The 21903-nt window shown below is 35.2% G+C and overlaps 2 protein-coding genes across 3 annotated transcripts in view; both read right to left on the minus strand.

Moving 5' to 3' along the window:
* The window catches only part of LOC141283611 (rho GTPase-activating protein 18-like), a 39363-nt gene extending 24866 nt beyond the window's left edge, over window positions 1-14497 (minus strand). Inside the window, exon 1 of the mRNA XM_073816920.1 lies at window positions 14333-14497. Coding sequence (XP_073673021.1) covers window positions 14333-14442 — 110 coding nt within the window. The 5' untranslated portion in view covers window positions 14443-14497. The remainder of the gene's footprint in view (window positions 1-14332) is intronic.
* LOC141283608 (A-kinase anchor protein 7) overlaps window positions 1-21903 on the minus strand; it is a 286494-nt gene that overhangs the window by 84115 nt on the left and 180476 nt on the right. The gene's annotated exons all lie outside the window — the stretch shown is intronic.

Genomic DNA, 21903 nt, shown 5'->3' on the forward strand with positions numbered 1-21903 from the left:
CGCTGAGTGGATCAGTGGCAGGAGACTCACTCTACATCAGATCATTTGAATCAGTGAGTTGAAGACTTACTCTGAATGGATCATTTGAATCAGCGAGTTGAAGACTTACTCTGATCGGATCATTTGAATCAGCGAGTTGAAGACTTGCTCTGAACGGATCATTTGAATCAGCGAGTTGAAGACTTACTCTGAATGGATCATTTGAATCAGCGAGTTGAAGACTTACTCTGATCGGATCATTTGAATCAGCGAGTTGAAGACTTGCTCTGAACGGATCATTTGAATCAGTGAGTTGGAGACTCGCTCTGAATGGATCTTTTGAATCAGTGAGTTGAAGACTCGCTCTGAACGGATCATTTGAATCAGTGAGTTGAAGACTTACTCTGAATGGATCATTTGAATCAGCGAGTTGAAGACTTACTCTGATCGGATCATTTGAATCAGCGAGTTGAAGACTTGCTCTGATCGGATCATTTGAATCAGCGAGTTGAAGACTTGCTCTGATCGGATCATTTGAATCAGCGAGTTGAAGACTTGCTCTGATCGGATCATTTGAATCAGCGAGTTGAAGACTTACTCTGATCGGATCATTTGAATCAGCGAGTTGAAGACTCGCTCTGAACGGATCATTTGAATCAGCGAGTTGAAGACTTACTCTGAATGGATCATTTGAATCAGCGAGTTGAAGACTTACTCTGATCGGATCATTTGAATCAGCGAGTTGAAGACTTGCTCTGAACGGATCATTTGAATCAGCGAGTTGAAGACTTACTCTGAATGGATCATTTGAATCAGCGAGTTGAAGACTTACTCTGATCGGATCATTTGAATCAGCGAGTTGAAGACTTGCTCTGAACGGATCATTTGAATCAGTGAGTTGGAGACTCGCTCTGAATGGATCTTTTGAATCAGTGAGTTGAAGACTCGCTCTGAACGGATCATTTGAATCAGTGAGTTGAAGACTCGCTCTGAACATATCATTTGAATCAGTGAGTTGGAGACTCGCTCTGAACGGATCATTTGAATCAGTGAGTTGGAGACTCGCTCTGAACAGATCATTTGAATCAGTGAGTTGGAGACTTGCTCTGAACGGATCTTTTGAATCAGTGAGTTGGAGACTCGCTCTGAATGGATCATTTGAATCAGTGAGTTGAAGACTCGCTCTGAATGGATCATTTGAATCAGTGAGTTGAAGACTCGCTCTGAATGGATCATTTGAATCAGTGATTTGGAGACTCGCTCTGAATGGATCATTTGAATCAGTGAGTAGGAGACTTGCTCTGAATGGATCATTTGAATCAGTGAGTTGGTGACTCCCTCTGAATGGATCTTTTGAATCAGTGAGTTGGAGACTCGCTCTGAATGGATCATTTGAATCAGTGAGTTGAAGACTCGCTCTGAATGGATCATTTGAATCAGTGAGTTGAAGACTCGCTCTGAATGGATCATTTGAATCAGTGAGTTGAAGACTCGCTCTGAATGGATCATTTGAATCAGTGATTTGGAGACTCGCTCTGAATGGATCATTTGAATCAGTGAGTAGGAGACTCGCTCTGAATGGATCTTTTGAATCTGTGAGTTGGAGACTCACTCTGAACATATCATTTGAATCAGTGAGTTGAAGACTCGCTCTGAATGGATCATTTGAATCAGTGAGTTGAAGACTCGCTCTGAATGGATCATTTGAATCAGTGATTTGGAGACTCGCTCTGAATGGATCATTTGAATCAGTGAGTAGGAGACTTGCTCTGAATGGATCATTTGAATCAGTGAGTTGGTGACTCCCTCTGAATGGATCTTTTGAATCAGTGAGTTGGAGACTCGCTCTGAATGGATCATTTGAATCAGTGAGTTGAAGACTCGCTCTGAATGGATCATTTGAATCAGTGAGTTGAAGACTCGCTCTGAATGGATCATTTGAATCAGTGAGTTGAAGACTCGCTCTGAATGGATCATTTGAATCAGTGATTTGGAGACTCGCTCTGAATGGATCATTTGAATCAGTGAGTAGGAGACTCGCTCTGAATGGATCTTTTGAATCTGTGAGTTGGAGACTCACTCTGAACATATCATTTGAATCAGTGAGTTGAAGACTCGCTCTGAATGGATCTTTTGAATCAGTGAGTTGAAGACTCGCTCTGAACGGATCATTTGAATCAGTGAGTTGAAGACTCGCTCTGAATGGATCATTTGAATCAGTGAGTAGGAGACTCGCTCTGAATGGATCTTTTGAATCTGTGAGTTGGAGACTCACTCTGAACATATCATTTGAATCAGTGAGTTGGAGACTCGCTCTGAATGGATCTTTTGAATCAGTGAGTTGAAGACTCGCTCTGAACGGATCATTTGAATCAGTGAGTTGAAGACTCGCTCTGAACATATCATTTGAATCAGTGAGTTGGAGACTCGCTCTGAACGGATCATTTGAATCAGTGAGTTGGAGACTCGCTCTGAACAGATCATTTGAATCAGTGAGTTGGAGACTTGCTCTGAACGGATCTTTTGAATCAGTGAGTTGGAGACTCGCTCTGAATGGATCATTTGAATCAGTGAGTTGAAGACTCGCTCTGAATGGATCATTTGAATCAGTGAGTTGAAGACTCGCTCTGAATGGATCATTTGAATCAGTGATTTGGAGACTCGCTCTGAATGGATCATTTGAATCAGTGAGTAGGAGACTTGCTCTGAATGGATCATTTGAATCAGTGAGTTGGTGACTCCCTCTGAATGGATCTTTTGAATCAGTGAGTTGGAGACTCGCTCTGAATGGATCATTTGAATCAGTGAGTTGAAGACTCGCTCTGAATGGATCATTTGAATCAGTGAGTTGAAGACTCGCTCTGAATGGATCATTTGAATCAGTGAGTTGAAGACTTGCTCTGATCGGATCATTTGAATCAGTGAGTAGGAGACTCGCTCTGAATGGATCTTTTGAATCTGTGAGTTGGAGACTCACTCTGAACATATCATTTGAATCAGTGAGTTGGAGACTCGCTCTGAATGGATCTTTTGAATCAGTGAGTTGAAGACTCGCTCTGAACGGATCATTTGAATCAGTGAGTTGAAGACTCGCTCTGAACATATCATTTGAATCAGTGAGTTGGAGACTCGCTCTGAACGGATCATTTGAATCAGTGAGTTGGAGACTCGCTCTGAACAGATCATTTGAATCAGTGAGTTGGAGACTTGCTCTGAACGGATCTTTTGAATCAGTGAGTTGGAGACTCGCTCTGAATGGATCATTTGAATCAGTGAGTTGAAGACTCGCTCTGAATGGATCATTTGAATCAGTGAGTTGAAGACTCGCTCTGAATGGATCATTTGAATCAGTGATTTGGAGACTCGCTCTGAATGGATCATTTGAATCAGTGAGTTGGAGACTTACTCTGAACAGATCTTTTGAATCAGTGAGTTGGAGACTCGCTCTGAATGGATCATTTGAATCAGTGAGTTGGTGACTCCCTCTGAATGGATCTTTTGAATCTGCGAGTTGTTTACTAGAGACTCGCACAAACCGAGCTGTTGATGGCACAACAGCTGCAACACACCAATGAATCATTCAAAAAAGTAAATCTTTAAAATAAACAGATTTTGTAGATGGTTGTAATTTTATATGAGGGTATATAAAACTGTGGTATTCAGAATGTATGCACTCCTCCCTTAAGAACACACTAAAACACAAGCAATTAAATCCAAAGAATTGTATGTGACAGATCGCCACCAAACGTCTTTCATTATCAAAGTGGTGATTAGAGGCATCACTGTGTTTCACTTTCACTTTAGTTCACCGGTTTGGTCAGCATGCTGTCCTAATGCTTATCAATCACACCTCAACATACTGCTCACAAATGCTTAAAGAGGCCTAGACTGAATTCACTGGCCTGAGCTTAGATCAGAAGGTGTTATCTGTTATTAAGAAAGATGTAATGAATCCCACATAAAAATTTGTTTTGTGGTTTCTTCCATTCATTCTGCACACAAGACCTGTCTCTTTCTCCTTATACTGTGTCTTCAATGAATATAAAAGACATACCACCATAAATGAGTTGCATCTTCATCTGTGTTTAAAAACCCATTAAATCTCTTAATGTGTTGAGTGTTTGTCCTGTTCTAATAGGCCAGTTTGGGCAAGACAAATCAAAAGAGTTATGCACTTTAAATCACATGCATTAAGTATTACTTCCTGGTCAGTTTCAGACAAAAAAAAACATGCTTTCATGTGAGAAAGAGTGTTTAATTAAGTTCTTGATTGGACAAAAATGTGTGCACAGTCATTTTTGCAAACTGTATATGTCCAATGAGAATATCCGCTAAAAAGGTTGCTTTGTCAACATCTGAGAGCATATAGCAACTACCAAATTTAACCTAATGGAGTCTTTAAAATATAAAAAGACGCCTCCAGCCAGAACAAATCAAACATTTACTCTTTAACAAATCACACTTCTTCAAGTTCACATTGGTTGAGGTGAATTTGCATTTGCAGCCAGTCAAATAAAAGTAGCTAATATTGACATGTGACCGTAAATACATGGATCTCAAATGAAAGAGAGGAATGCTTTTTCCCCTCATGTTTCTTCAACAACCTTTCCTCTGTCATAAATGCTGATGATGCTCGTTGATGGTTTAGCTATTAACCGTGGGGATCGGAGTGGACTCCACATGCTAAAGGTCAGATAGCACACACCGCATTACAGCCCTCAGCCGCATAGAAAGAGGACAAAAGGGTCAAGTGCAACCGTATTTCTCACTTTACATACACAAACAACAGAGACAGAGCAGTAGACAAAACACTAGCACTATGTGCATCTCTACAGCAGCTCACAGTCTAATGCAGGACAGACTGATGCAGGCGTCAAGCTGAAGTTCGGCAGTTAAACTCAACGGAGTCGAGTCAAGAGGGCAAAAGCAATGTGGGAGTATGGGCAGTTGCTATGACGACCAGAAGTATACCTGTGGAATGTGGCTGCTTGGAGACGGTGAGAGGCCATGTTGTGTTTCAGACAGAGAGGACATGTGCATTCATGTTCAACTGATGAAAACAGCCTAAAAAGTGAGATTTTGAAGCACATTTATCTTGCACAATGCATTGCATTTCAAAGTGAAACAGAATATTCATTGCAGTACAACACAGGATGGTACTTGAATTCATTTCACTGCTTATGTATTGACACTTTTTGGTAGTCCATGCTTTTTTTGTTTTTTTTTTAATTATAAGGGAAAAATGCTTTATTGGATGTATGCGTGTGTCAAAAATCACTATTACTGTTTACCATAGTATCCAAAGTAATGAAACTGGAACTACATTCATTAGAGATGTTATTTTGTGTTAATATTTATATTTACAAGCAGTGTTGGGGAAAGTTACTTTTAAAAGTAATGCATTACAATATTGAGTTACTCCCTAAAAAAGTAACTAATAACGTTACTTAGTTACATTTTATGCAAAGTAATGCGTTAAGTTACTTTTGCGTTACTTTTTAAATCTGGGCAGGGCTTGCTTGTTTGTTTTTAATTTAAAAAGTCAGATTTTTGTCAAATGTAAAAGCCTTTTCACACCAAAATCCTCAGGCTTAGTATCAAACATGTGGCTCTGGACCACAAACCAGTCTTAAGTAAAACAGGTCTATTTGTACCAATAGCCATAATTACATTGCATTGCTCAGAATTATACATTTTTCTTTTATAAAATCATTAGGATATTAAATAAAGATCATGTTCCACTAATATATTTTGTATATTTCCCACTGCAAATATATCAATACTATTTTGATCAGTAATATGCATTGCTAAGAACTTTATTTGGACAACTTTAAAGGTGATTTTCTCAATATTTTCAAGATTTATTCTTTTTTTGCACCCTCAGATTACAGATTTTCAAACAGTTGTATCTCAGCCAAATATTGTCCTATTCTAACAAACCATACATCAGCACTTGAAACTTTGTTTATTCAGCATTCAAATCTCAATTTAATAAAATTTACCCTTACAACTGATTTTGTGTTCCAGGGTCACACATAGTAAACCCAGCTCACACTTTTCATCTTTCATGTTTATTAATTACAAAAAATTTAAAAAATAAAATGCATTAATAAATATGTAGTCAATGACAGTGTCTGAGCATGTGTGTCTAACATAATTCAGCATTTTTAGCAAAGCAGAATCGTGATTACTTAAGTGCAAACATATTCATGTTCACAGCTGAGGAAAAAACAATACTTTTTGTTAACTGTTGACCATATATGTGACGCTGGACCACAAAACCAGTCATAAAGCTAAATTTTTCAAGTTGACATTTAGGCTAAGCTGAAAAAAATAAGCTTTCCATTGATGTCTGGTTTGTTAAGATAGGACAACATTTGTCCCAAGATACAACTATTTGAAAATCTGGAATCTGAGGTGAAAGATCAATGACACAGATACAAAAATACCATTTTAACTCTATTTGGCTTTACTCAAAGTATTGTGAGAGTACTGTATCGTGAGATCAGTTTCATGCAGTGAACTGAAGGAATCATGAAATGAGTGAAATGCAACATTTTTCTGAATAAAGTGTGTTATTTTCCTAGTTCATGACTAAATTAATAAGAAATGTTTGTTTCCTATCCTATGGCTTTCTTTGCATGTGTTTGTTTGGGTAGTTGAGGCATTTGTACTGCTGACTGCATAAAGAAATCCACTTTCCATCTGTGTGAAATTGTGTTTTAGACTGAATAAGATTTTAATTTGCACCAGGCATTCACATTTAATGAATAACCACACAGCTGTGCATGATGGCATTTGTTTTGAGCACTGGTTGACCCAGTAGCTGGTCTCTTGGGGCAGCAGATGATTTACCATCCAAATCTGACGGTTTATACTCCTCGACAGGAAATAAGTCAGCTTTTGGATATGGAATATGAGTTGGGCTTCATTATCCTGAGGGACACACTCTGAAATCCTGCTGCTGTCTCTATAGGAACGGCTCAAAATCTGAGTTTGGCCAGACTTGAGTCAAAGAGTGACTTGAGCTGAGGAAACACAGCAGACTCATGCTGATACACTGTGACCTTCATACTGTTCAACAGCTGTGGAAAACAGAAGCGTGTGTATTTGATGCTCAGGTTAGTTTATCACATCTTCACATCAAATACCCAAACATAGTTCGGCTGTTCAGCTCAGCGTTAAACTATCTCTCATAGCCGTCTAAGAGTTTACATGTCTCAGCAAGCTTAGTACAGTGAGTGGAAGCTATTTCCTGCTTACTTTTGTTTCTGAGCTTCCTGCAGGAGGAATTTAAAGCTGATTTTCAATGATAGAATTGATGTGCACATGCAACATTTTTATTAGGGATGCATTTGGGAAATTATTCAGCTGAAAATAGCCAAAAAACTCTTTTGGTGTTATGGTTAATAAGCGAAAAGGCCAAATAAATGATAGCGAACAATGACGTGATGCGATCAAATAGAGGCGCGCACTAATGCAGCAAACATGTGGAAGCATTTAAAACTGTCCGAGAAAGACGCAAGAATCATTCCGCGCAGCGACAGCGAGAGACTGTTTAGAAGCGCATCGCATGTCTTCATGAGAAGAGAAAGGTTACTGTATGATGACTGAAATCATCCATTAGTCAATCAACTCCAGAACGTTCTGTTGTCTAATACACCAGACACCAATTGTGTTTATTCTGACAGCAGCTCCTTAGCCAGGGTTCAAAGCCCAAAGATGACAATCATTCACAAATCTGCTGCTGCCAGCAAAAATCTACATTCAGAAATGTTAGCATTGTCATTTTACTGTTCTGTAAAATCAAATAAAAAAGTGAGACAAAAATAATGACAACCGCTCTATTAATACATTTATTCTAACATTCTCCTTTGCTCATTAAGGCTGCATTTATTTGTAGATTAAAAACACATGCCTGATTCAAGAAGGGGGTCTTAAAATGGCCAAAGAAAATTATTTTACTAACTTATTAATTTTAAGTTAAATTGTGCTTTGTTGGTAGGCTATAATTGTCTACTAGAATGTTAAAATTTTTCAGTGTTGAGTCAATATTTTTTAATTATTTTTTTGTAATTGAATAGCAAGACAAAACTGTAAATAGCAAATATTGGCTATTTAATTTATGCAATGGTGAAAATTAGTGTTCGGTAATCAGCCTTTGGCTTTCGGCCCAGTGTGTAGTTTTGTTCAGCTTCGGCCAAGAATTTTAATTTTCTTGCATCCCTAATTTGTATACATTCTATTTTACAGATCGCTTCATATAAGCATCCACACATCACACATAATCTCAGCTTTTATTACGTTCAGGTGAACTTTCCAAAACAGGTGAAGGTGCACAAGAGCTGTGTGCTGTGTCAATGGAAAAGAGATAAAAGCCAGGCTACGATAATGCTTGTTGATTCTGTACAGTTAGTCTCGGTGTGTACGCTGCTGCATGCACTGCTAGCTAACAGAGATGTCTTCATAGTCATGCTGATGTTTGGGCTCTGACCCTGCTGAATGTCCAGCACTCATCAGAGACATCATCATCACTCACAATGACCACAAAGCATGCAGTGCACGCTGAATGAAATATTCATTATGCAATGCGGGATGGAAAGTCAAGTGATGTTTGCCAGGTCAGCACAGGTTAAACCATCAAAAACAACAACAGAAAACCAATGCACCTGTGCTAAAATCCGAACACACTGTTTTCTATGAGTGTACACCAAGCTACGATGAAAATCTCTCTACTCTGGGCCCTGTGATTAATCTGTTTGACTGTACTAAAGCATAAAATCATCTTAATATGTTTGCAGACATTTAAGAAACAAGCTAAGTTTCTTAAAGGGACAGTTCACCCAGAAATGAAAATGCGATGTTTATCTGCTTACCCCAGGGCATCCCAGATGTAGGTAACTTTGTTTCTTCAGTAGAACACAAACGAAGATTTTTAACTCAAACCATTGAAATGTGTTAGGGACTCATGAACTATCACTAAACAATAAACACAAACAATTACGACAACTGCTCTATTAATACATTTACTATAGCATTCTCCTTTGCTCAGCAAGGCTGCATTATTAAACAGATGCCAGATTCAAGAAGGGGGTCTTAAAAATGGCCAAAGAATATTATTTTACTAACTTATTCATTTTAAGTTAAATTGTGGTTTGTTAGGCTAAAATGTCTACTAGAAAGTTACAAATGTTCAGTGTTAAGTAAATATTTTTAAATTGTTGAAAAGCAAGACAAAACTGTAAAAAGCAAATATTGGCTATTCCATTTATGCAATGGTGAAATTTGTTTTAGTAAAATAATAAATATTTTGCAGATTCTGCAAGGTGTATGTAAACTTTTGACTTCAACTGTATAATAAGTTTTATATTCAGACTATTTTAGACTGGTTCTGATAGTAATAGGATCAAATGTTGTTGTTTTTTTTCCAGAAATTCTGTGTTGTTTGTTTTAATTTTTCTAAATGTATGATTTAATTCAAATGTATTACAACTAGATTATTTTTCCTACCCCATTATCAGATAATTTTGCTTGTATCAAGCCAAAACTGACTTAAATTTAACTTAATTTTAACAAGACAATATTTTTCCCTGTATAGAAAATCCTTCCTGATTTAAGATTTTTTAGATGTTTTGGCTGGAAACAAGACAAAAAAATCAATGCAAGAAAAGCATTTTTTGCAATGTTTTTGGCAAACATTGTTCTGCATTAAATTAAAACATGGAAGAAAAATGTGCAATATTTTTAGAGCACTATTGTCCTGCAACTAATAATGTGGTGTAGCACTTCTCGTCCAGTGGCCTATTTTTTTTTTTTTTTTTTTTTTTTTTGTTCACTATGTGTGAATCTCACAAAATCGCTCATGATTACAGCTGGGTTATATGTCACTCTAAAAACAAAATATCTTATCCATCATCATATTTCTCATTTAGAAGTAGACGTCTACTTCACAAGACCTTTAAGCATAATTCTCCCTCCAATTCTCATTGCCATAATGCAAAAGATTCATATTAGTGTTGTTTGCTGAGGCAAGCACCATTATTAGGGCCTGTTTGACACATGCTGTGTCTGTGAGAGCGGCACAGCTGCGTGACTTCGTTGGCAGGCACGCGTTTCATGATTTGATTCGGAGCATTTCTGCTGCGTAACACAGGAAATAAAGGCATTTCTGGGTTAAACATCACTGGGGTTGCAATACAGTCGGCAGGGAAATTGTCATGAAACCAATAATGTACGTCACCACTAGGGGTGTGCAATATTGACAAAAAATAATATCTCATTATTTTCTGGGATTGTATCTATAACGATAATTAGACAATATTTTGCTGTGTGTTATTATGCTTAAGGACTACCATGCTGACTCCTAAAGTTTTTGATATTCTTCATATTCTGTATGGTCAGTTCACAGCAGTGATAGAAATTATTACTTTGCAATAAGTTTAAATTGATTTTTACCTCATACGTTTATAAAGCATTTTTTCTAAAAGTGTGCATCATCTTTTGAGTCAAATTCTTACATTTAATCAATTAAAATAGTCAATTAAAATAATAATACCTTAAGGCTGTTACCAAACAAATTAACTCAGCATCAACAAAACTAATCTATGTAGAAGTTGCATATGAAGTGGCATTTAGAAGTATTTACACATGCATGCAGCTATATTTGAAATTATTTTAAAAGTGAAAAGACACTTTGAATGTGAAATTAAAACCACCAGTAGGTGGCACAAGTCGCTGTTAATAAGTGAGTCATTGCGTTTGAACCGAATCATTTAAGAGGTTGATTCATTCAGGAATGAAACAAAACACCGTCATGTTGCTCAGAGATGCAAAACAGTACCGTGGCTGTGTTTGGAATGATTTTTGTTGGCGAAATTGACCAAAAACAGGACATATGCTATCTAAAACGTAAGTCTTTTAATATCAACTTCTTGTTTATTTAACTGTTGTATAAAGTCAATATCACATTTGTAGTCATGATGATTTTTGAAGGAAAAAACATCACTCTTCATGTGGTATTCACCACACAAAAAAACTGTTAAACAGGTCGGCAAAATATCAGTTCTTTACATTTTGAGCTGAACTATGACATAGACAATTCTTTGTGGGATTCACCCACAAAGTCCAATGATCCAAATATAGAAGTGTCTTGTTTAAACATGCTATGTTCTTTCATGCTAAATCTAAACAAGTGCTGTGTCTGCAAACAACCAGCCAAACGCGGAGGCCAGAGCAAGCAGCCGAAGGCCTGTTGGCAGAGCAGACCCACAAACACTTAAACAAAGACACTAAGAAACAGCATGTCCTAAAACAGTTGTGCTCTGGCCGGCAGAATCCACGAGGGACTTCTGCACACAGCTGCTGAACGAGGAAGACACCTGCGCTCCATCTGAGAACACAAATAACAGCCAGCATCCCGTTTCACGACCCCGGCACGCACTGACACTGCTGTCTGCATCCGCCAGCACTGCGTGACCAACACCAGCAGCACAGAAACACATTAGGAAGCCGCCAGTTAGTTTGTGTTAAAGGGGTCAGCGAATGCAAAACCACCCTACAATGATAAAAATCCACCCAGTGGTATTTGTTTAATCTTTAAAAGTAATATCCCCTTTTTAAAATCAGGTCATTCTCAAGTTTCACAGGTAAAGTAAACATTACGGCTCATCATCCCACTGCAGAGAGGGGCGGGGTCAGCAGAGCTCATTAGCATTTAAAGGAACATGAAACTAAAAGGGCTGATTTTGACAAGGTAAAAAGAGTGTTTTTTACACTACCATTGAGACATTTTAACCAAAGTATGTTATAGACTTCTCATTAAGACCCTGAAGAATCATATCAACTTGTGGAAAATGGGCATCCTACTGTCTGACAGATATGGGGTTGTCACTGGCTGATGAATATCATTTGTCATCAAAGCTGTTCATTTATGATGCAAATGGCTACATCAATGATTAAGAACTTCACTGTATACCCAAACAAGTTAGCAGAACTCAAATATTTGAGGTAATCAGTTGCAATTTAAAGGATTACTCTACTTTCAGAATAAAAATGTCCTGATAATTTACTCACTCCCATATCATCCAAGATATTCATGTATTTCTTTCTTCAGTCGGAAAGAAATTATGTTTTTTGAGGAAAACATTCCAGGATTTTTTTTCCATCTAGTAGACTTCAGTGGTGCTCAACGGATTGAAGGTTAAAAATGCAGTTTCAGTGCAATGTCAAGGGGGTCCAAACAATCCCATCTGAGGAATAAAGGTCTTATCGAGTGAAACAATCAGTTATTCTCAAAAAAAATGTACAGTTATTATACTTTTTAACCTCAAATGCTTGTTTTGTCTATATGCACAACACTTCGGTTGAATACAGTTAGGGTATGTCAAAAACTCCCATCTCATTGTCTCCTCCAACTTCGAAATCATCCTACATCGCTGCAGAAGTACAGACCCTGTGTTTACAAAGTAAACATCCAAAGAAGGTCTTTGCAAAAAAAAAAAAAAGTAAAACAGCGATTTGTAGGACGATTTTGAAGTTGCAGGAGAAAATGAGATAGGAGTTTTTTGGCATACCCTAACTATCCTGAACCGGAGTATGCACGCACAACACAGAACAAGACAAGACAAGCAATTGCTGTTAAGTGTATAAAAACCTTTTTTTAAGAAAATGACAGATCATTTCGCTAGATAAGACCCTTATTCCTCAACTGGGATCATTTAGAGCCCCTTGAAGTTGGACTGAAACTGCATTTTTAACCTTCAATCTGTTGAGCACCATTGAAGTCCACTATATTGAGAAAAATCCTGGAATGTTTTCCTCCAAAAAAAAAATCTTTGTGACGGTAAAAATAAAGACATGAATATCTTAAATAACATGGGGTTGAGTTTATATTTTGGTTTTGTAGCTACTAAGCCGCCATCTTAATACAACTTAACATGTAATACTGAGTAAGCTAACTTAATATACACAATTACAGCTAATTAAGTGTCTGCATGTCTTCACGCTACTAAAAAAGTTCACTCAAAATGATCCATTGACAAAGCTGTCTGTAGATTTTAGTCACCATCACATCACTTCATTGTGACATCTGTTTATTATAGGCTATCTACTGACATCCTTGTCAACTGATAGACAAATTAATTTGAATTTAATATTTTGGACTTTGAGCATTTCTTACCAATTGAGCATTGACTATTCATTATAAATAGTCATTAAACTCAAGAAGAGCTTGTAATATGTGACCCTGGAGCACAAAACCAGTCTTAAGTTGCTGGGGTATATTTGTAACAATAGCCAAAAATACATAGTATGGGTCAAAATTATTGATTTTTCTTTTATGTCAAAAATCATTAGGAAATTAAGTAAAGATCATGTTACATTAAGATTTTTTGTAAAATGCCTACTGTAAACCTATCAAAATGTAATTTTTGATTAGTAATATGCATTGTTAAGAACTTAATTTGGACAACTTTAAAGGTGATTTTCTCAGTATTTTTAATTTTTTGCACCCTCAGATTCCAGATTTTCAAATAGATGTATCTCGGCCAAATATTGTCCTATCCTAACAAACTATACATCAATAGAAAGCTTATTTATTGAGATATGATATGACGTATATATCTCAGTTTTGTAAAATTTAACCTTATGACTGGTTTTGTGGTCCAGGGTCACATATAAAGTTTCAGACAGTTTAGAACAGTACAAGCCGGAACCGGGTACTAGGGAAATCTGAAAGCAGAAACTTTCAACTTAGTTTCAGGAATATAACATACACCCTATTATTATAATTCAGTTGTACTGTATCACATCAGCATCATCAGTCGCTGACAAACCCATATTATGTTGTACACAAATCTGGTGGTTTGGTTTGGTTTAGTCTGTTGGTTAAAGATCTGCCAGACTGATAACTAAATGGTTGTAGGTTTAAATGCAGAAAAGAAGTCTCAATAAAGCCAGATATTGACCAGACCAACATATCAGTTGCTACTTAAAACACAAAATAGCTCAATGTACAAGCTCTCTAATACTACAAGATCCCTTAAAAGACAAACTAGTAACTAGTACCTCCCACATATCAAGCATAATTCAACCATAACTATATTTAGAACAGCATGCAAACAGAATTATTAGGTCACCAACTTAACAAACTGATCAACAGCATCTCCAGAATGAAAATGTAACCATCTGATGTGATTGTGACTCAAACCAGCGCGCACCTAAGTTAGATGACGCCTGTGCTAGTGGTCTAGGTAGGCGGCTCACTGGGTTTCGAGACACAGCCCTAGGATACAGTTGCCATAAATAGTGCACACTGCCCTTAGTAATAAATAAAAGCGTTCAAGCGATCCCTCACCTTACTCCTAGAAACTCCGTTTGCTCTTTAGAGTTGATCGCTGGTAAAGCTTCGCTGTTGCTGGTGTAAGCGGTTAACACAACACCCTGCTCGTCCTGCTGTCGACTCATCTTGACCGCCACATTATTATGGAAGTTTCGGTGTAACTTCGGACTAGCAGCCGCTCGACTCTCCCCTAACAACATGAATAATCAGAATCACGGAGCTCCGCCTCCAACAGGGCGGCGACATGATGACCAATCCTAGTACGTGAAGAGTCGGCTGATGAATATTAATCACGTTACGTCACGCTTAGCCATCAAGCCTTGCTGATTGGCTGAAACGCTTGATTCATGAATATTAATAGAGATACGTAACACGACGCTACAGAAAGGTTACTAGGCAACATATGTAACGTATTTAACATACATAAGATACGCTTACGACGGGGAAAAATTCAATTCGAGAATGCGGAGGGGCGGAGACTTTTGTTCAAATAAAATTGAACAGGGTAAATAATTTTTCTAATAGTTAGTAATCACTTTTTTTACCAAGTTGATTGATTACATTGATAATTGCTTTCTAAAAGTTTTCTAAAATGTTAGGTTTAAGTATGCAAATGAGGCATTATTTAATTAAATATGCGCTAATTTGCAAACATTTCTAGTACAAAAATCTAAACACTGGATAAAGTCTGTTTCAAAATTCTTGTTTAATTTATTTATTTTTTTGACATATTAGAGTCAAATGTTTTTACAGTGGGATTTTGGGTCTCATTTTGTCACTCCATACTTCAGAAAAAACTTTGAACAGACAGAAACCATGCTTTTTTTTTACCATTTTGGGGGGAGTAAAATGCTTTATAAAATCAAGCTAATTATATATGAACAAACCCCTCTTTAAAAACCTTCAGGATATAGACAGGAATAAAAATGTAACGTTTGGTGTGTGTAAGTGCTACTGAAGTGGAGATTTATGGCTCAGTGTAGGAGAAACAACTCATTTTGAGAAAACGGCCTTTAAAAATATGTATTGTATTTGAAATCTTTTGACGCAAATAGATAAAGTGCTATGAAAGAAACACTTAACAGTGTCTTTTGGGTGTTTTCTTTCAACTAGTCTGAAAAAACAAAAAGCCCAAAATCTCAAACTTGACATGTGTATAAAAAAAAAAAATAAAAAAAAAAAAAATAACTTTTTTGCCTGCAGTGTCTCTCCTTAACAAGCTGTGCTTTAGTTGGACTTTAGTAAACTTCAGTCAGACCCTCAGAGATTAAATCATATTTTGATACTGTTGCACAGAGCATCTAAGTTTCTGTATAAATCCCCAGTGATTAACCTCAGCTTGTATCTCAGATACTTACTGAAGCATATTAATTTAATGACCTGGGTTCCATTAAGTAATTATGGCACACCATGTCTAACAGTCAGGCTGATGTGAAAAATAACTCTGAAATAAAGATATATTCTGTGAGGCTGAATTTTAAAATTGTTCCCATACAAAAAGTTTAAGTGTGCTATTAGTATGCTTATTTTAAACTAAAAAATATGAAAGTATACTTCATTTGTATGTGCTTCTCAGGAATGTGCTTCATATACTTCTCAGAAATATACTTAAAATGACATACTTGACTTATACTTAGAAAAAGTTTAAATATATTTGAGCTCTATTTTTGCTATTACACTATAATGCTATCTTTGTTCAAAATGTTAATTTATTCATTTTTATTTATGAAGCTTACCCACATTCAAGTGTGCAAAAACAATGCATGAAGCTAGAATAAAATGTTTTTGTTTATAACCCTGTTCTTTCTTTTGGTGCTTTGTATATTAGATATTCAACAAAATGTATACAAATTAATATGAGTATACGTGCAGTATAAAACTACTAAACGAGTAGTTTACTGAGACTATACTTCAAAGTTGTCTAAAAAGTGCTTAATTGGTAAACTATCAGTATACCTAAGTTCACTTTTAGTACTAAAAACATAGATGCAAACTAATTGCGTAAGTTTACTACTTATACTTAAAGTATACTTAAAAGTATACTTTTATATACTAAAAAAGTAGGCCAATTTAGTCCCAAGGAGTATTGAAATAGTACACTTAATGTATACTACTAGTACACTGATATTTGTATACTTACTACTACATAAAGTACACTTGAACTTTACTTAAGTATACTTCTTTTCGGTAAGAGTTACAATAAGATACGAGTATACTTGCAGTATAAGAACTAGTAGTTTACTAAGATTGTACTAAAAATGCATAAAGAAGTATTTAATTAGTAAACTATCGGTATACCTATAAGTTCACTTTTAGTACTACAAACATAGATGTAAACTAGTTATAATTAAAGTATACTTAAAAGTATTTATATTCAAGAAAGTGGGCCAATTTAGTCCCAAGGAGTACTGAAATAGTACACTTAAAAGTATACTACTAGTACACTGATATTTGTATACTTACTACATAAAGTACACTTAAAAATATACTTGAACTTTACTTAAGTATACTTGAAGCATAAGTAAATAAACTTGAAGTATACTTCTTTTAGGTAAGGGTTATAATAAGATAAATCAGACAATAAGGCAAGCTCTATCTCAGCCTGACTTTAGAGATAAAACGGTGACGTAAATGTATCTCAGACACACCTGTTTAAGAGATTTTCCAGTCAAAAATATTCCTCTGCTGATGTCATTGTTGTACAAATGTACATGATAAAGTCATTCAACAAAAGCACTGATGTAAGTCTGTATTAGAGGATTTGGTTAATACTGATCCAAAACTGAAAACCTAATTCTGCAACTTTAAGATGTCAGCATTTTGTGACATGTATGAAGTTTGTTCCATTTGCCTGTAATTTGCCTTTTGTGTGTCAACAATGTGCCCCATGGTCAAGGTTAAATTACATCCTCCTTTGGAAAAAAAGGCCACAGTGGAGTTAAAGTGAAGCTGGTGGCTGTTTTTAGGCCGAGCTGAGAGTGAAGGGAAGGAAATATGATGTTGAGTTGAACATAGACCACACTACACTGGAAACCATTATTTATTTACTTTAGTTCCTCAACACTCTTCAGAACACAATCGAACACGCCTGAACGTTTCCATTACCATCACAGCTATTTGTTCTGCACGGCTGTCTCTATATGAGCGCCTGCAAGCTGTTTTATGTGTGAGGTTATGGTCCAGTGAAACAGAAATGAAATAAAAAGAGTGTGTTTATTTTAATAACTGTATGTTGTTCATTCACGACAGACTACTAATGTGGAGAAAACACAAACATGTACTCACTTTATTGTCTCATATACTGTAGGTTTCATTATGTTGTACACTGCTGCTAAAAAGTTTGGGATCAGTAAGATTTTTAATTCTTGTTAGAGAGGATTTTTCTGCTCATCAAGGCAGTGTTTATTTGATTAAAAATACAGAAAAAAGCTGTAATATTGTGAAATGTTAATGCAATTTAAAATAGTGATTTTCTATTTTAATATACTTAAAAATATAATTTATTCCTGTGATGCAACGCTGAATTTTCAGCATCTTTACTGTAGTATTCAGCATCACACGATTCTTCAGAAATCATTCTAATATGCTGATTTATTATCAATGGAAACAGTAGTGCTGCTTAATATTGTTTGTTTTGGATCCTTTTCAGGATTCTTTAATGATTAAAACGTTAAAAAGAACAGCATTTGTTTAAAATAGAAAACTTTTGCAATAATAAATCATAACCCTAACTTTTTTTCTTTCTTTCTCTCTTTGAAAGAAATGTATACTTTTATTCAGCAAGGATGTGTTAAATTGATACAAAATGATAGACTTATATTGTCAGAAAAGATTCATATTTTGAAAAAATGCTGTTCTTTTTAACATTTTATTCATCAAAGAATCCTGAAAAAAAGTATCACAGGTTCCAAAAAATATTAAGCAGCACAACTGTTTCCAACATTGATAATAAACGTAATAAATCTGTATTTTAGATTGATTTCTGAAGGATCGTGTGACGCTGAAGACTGGAGTAATTGCTGATGACAATTCAGCTTTATGTCGTAGAAATAAATTATATTTTAAAGTATATTAAAATAAAACACTGTTATTGTGAATTGCAATAATATTTCATAATATTGCTGTATTTTTGATCAAATTAATGGAACTTTGATGAGCATAAGATAATAAAAAAAAACATAAAAAAATCTGAAAAATTAAAATCAAATTACTGATCCCAAACTTCTGAGCAGCAGTGTATGTTTCAAAGTGCTTGAAACAAATAATGATTTTAAAGGATTTTAAATGTCATACATGGTGTTACAAATAAAATATTTACAAATTAATAATCAAGCTCGAGTTGAATAAAGCCATTTCTGCACTAACGTTGTTGTTGTGATGCGAGGGTGTTATGTGTGGTTTTCAGAGTTTTGCAATATGATTCCTGAGTGTTTATCACTAAGTTGATGGTTGCTGCACTGCAAAAAAAAGCCTTATCTTACTTAGTAATTTTGTCTTTTTTGTAGGCAAAAAAAAAAATCTTAAATCAAGATCTAAAAAACATTTTTGATAACAACTGCAGTAAAATATCAATAGCAATGTTTTGAAGAAGACCCAGTGTCTATCTATCCATTATGGGTTTTTCTAAGCAGAACTAAAGACACTTTTGAGCTCATGGTGAGGTTGACATCTGCAGCTGTGATACTGCCCTCTAGTGTTCAGACTCACATCTGCGTGTGTTCAGCTCTCTTTGTTTGACCATGTGACTTCACACAAAGAACAAACACATCATTCCCACATCATGAGTTCACAGCCAGCTTTACAGCAATACCACAATCAGTCAAAAGGCACATTATGGTCAGTTTTAGAGAGTGCCATGTCAGTTTTATAATAATAGTGCATCTCTGATGAGTTGAGTCTTTATCATATAGGCTTACATTCAGAAACAGCAGACATTGTGAACAGCTCATGAAGCAGATGACCCAGGACATGAGGTCTGCTGTTTAGATGGTGCTGTTATTGGTGTATCAAGCTCATTCAGATTTAGAGGAGATACTGCAGCATCATCATCCTCACCATTAACATTATCTGCATGGAAACCTCAGTGCCACACTGCAAAAAATGCTTTTCTTACTTAGATTTTTTGTCTTGTTTGCAGCCAAAATATCTAAAAAATCTTGAATCAAGAAGGATTTTCTAAACAAGTAAAAATTATTATCTTGTTTTTAGTAAAAAACAAGTCAAAATTAAGTGAGTTTTTGCTTCAAACAAGCAAAATAATCTGCCAATGGGGTAAGAAAAATAATCATATTTCAAGCAGACAACTAGATTATTTTTTTTACCCCATTGGCAGATTATTTTACTTGTTTTAAGCAAAAACTCACCTAATTTTGACTTGTTTTTACTAAAAACAAGACACAAATTTTTACTTGCCTAGAAAATCCTTCCTGGTTCAAGAACTTTTAGATATTTTGGCTGGAAACAAGACAAAAAATCTAAGTAAGAAAAGCATTTTTTGCAGTGCATTCGCTGCTGTGAGATCTTGAGAAACAGTGTGAGCTTCGGGGTCAGACCAATTATGACAGCATTAGGTTAGATGCCATACTGAATTTAATATGGGGGAAAACAAGGCAGTAAGGAAGAGACTTTACAGTGTTTGCAATGGCATGAAACGTTCTATATTATGTATTTTCAGAATGCAAAACAGTTTATTGGAGTTTTTGTCAGAAAGCTGTTTCATTGGTATGTTGTCAAACAACAGTCCATAAAACACACTGTCTTTGAGTCCCTCACAGCCTCATTTTCATTCTTGTCAAAGATTAAATCTGGCACTACTTTGCCTGAGGTCTATAGGGACTTTCCAAAAAGAGTACAAAATAGAGCTGGAAACTCTACAAAAATGTTGGACTATATTTTTATTGTACTTTTTGGTTTGCAAGTTTTAATAATTAATAATAATAATTAATTTTACACTCCAAAAAATGTTTTTCTAGCTTAGATTTTTTTGTCTTGTTTCCAGCCAACATATCTAAAAATCAAGAAGGATTGTCTAGATGAGTAAACATTATTGTCTTGTTTATAATCTGCCAATGTGGTAAGCAAAATTATCTTGTTTTCTGTTACAAATAAGATTTTTTTTCTTACCCCATTGGCAGATTATTTTGCTTGTTTGAAGCAAAAACTCACTTAATTTTGACACTTTTTTTCTTAAAACAAGAAAATAAATTGTACTCGTCTAGAAAATCCTTCTTAATTTAAGAATTTTTAGATATTCTGGCTGGAAACAAGACAAAAAGATATAAACTAGAAAAGCATTTTTTGCAGTGTATTTACGGATGCCTTTCAAGACACTCAAGGACACATTACAAATAATCAAATACATAAAAAATAAATGACAGAAACAATGCACAATAATACACAGCACTTTATTAATCAGAACTAGCTAAAGTTTTAAGACATGATTTAAAAATTGCACTGCAAAAAATGCTTTTCTTACACAAATTTTTTTGTCTTGTTTCCAGCCAAAATATATTAAAAAAAAAAATTAAATTAAGAAGGATTTTTGAAACATATAAAAATTTAAATTAAGAGCGTTTTTGCTTGAAACAAGCAAAATAATCTGCCAGTGGGGTTTGCTTGTTCTAAGCAAGAACTTCGCTTCATTTAAAAAAAAAAAAAAAAAAAAAAATCCTGAAAACAAGATTTTTTTTTACTTATAACTTTTTTTTTACTAGAAAATCCTTCTCGATTTAAGAATTTTAAAATATTTTGGCTGGAAACAAGAAAAAAAATCTAAGTAAGAAAAGCATTTTTTGCAGTGTGAAAGACGGTTTCACAGACATGGCTTAAGCCTAGTCCTAAACTAAAATGTAAGTCTGAGCTGTTTGAGCTGAGCTGAAACTGACTGATCTTAAAATATATCAGTGCCTTTGTTTTGTCTCAAGATGCACACCAGTAATTTTTTTTCTAAGGCACATTTATAAAAATCACTTAAATGTCTTAAACAAACTACGGCCTAATCCTGATTTAGGCTAAGCCCTGTACAAAACCATGCCAATAACTATAAAGTATATGTCAAGAGGTAAAGTATTCCTCTGAGCCGTAAAACCAAAAGATCTACATGTACAGATGGTACAACTAAAGTCATAGAAGCAGAAGAGATGAGAAAGATTGGGTGAGTATACACGTTAAGAAAGTGTCAGATTATGAAGTGCCTTATGAGTTAAATCTTAAAAGTAAAATCTTAAATAAAATCTGATATTTGAGACTGGAAGTCATTTTTGCAATCTTAACAAAATCTATAAATTAATAACCACAAATACACGTACAAATAAATCTAATCCTGATTTGTGTTATTTCATTACTTTCAAGTAATAACCCTTTAATATTTATTTACAATAAGGTTTCATTAGTTAATTACATTCTTTAAGATGAAGTAAAAATAAACAGCACTTCTGCATTAAATAGTCTTTTAAATTTAAAAGAATCTGTTTTATCTTATTCAGAGTCCTTTGAAGCTGCATTTAAACTGCATTTTGGAAGTTCAAACTCAGGGCACCATAGAAGTCCACTATATGGAGAGAAATCCTCAAATGTAAATATTAACC

This window comes from Garra rufa, chromosome 13, assembly GCF_049309525.1.
Source record: "Garra rufa chromosome 13, GarRuf1.0, whole genome shotgun sequence".
In the NCBI taxonomy this organism is placed as follows: Eukaryota; Metazoa; Chordata; class Actinopteri; order Cypriniformes; family Cyprinidae; genus Garra; species Garra rufa.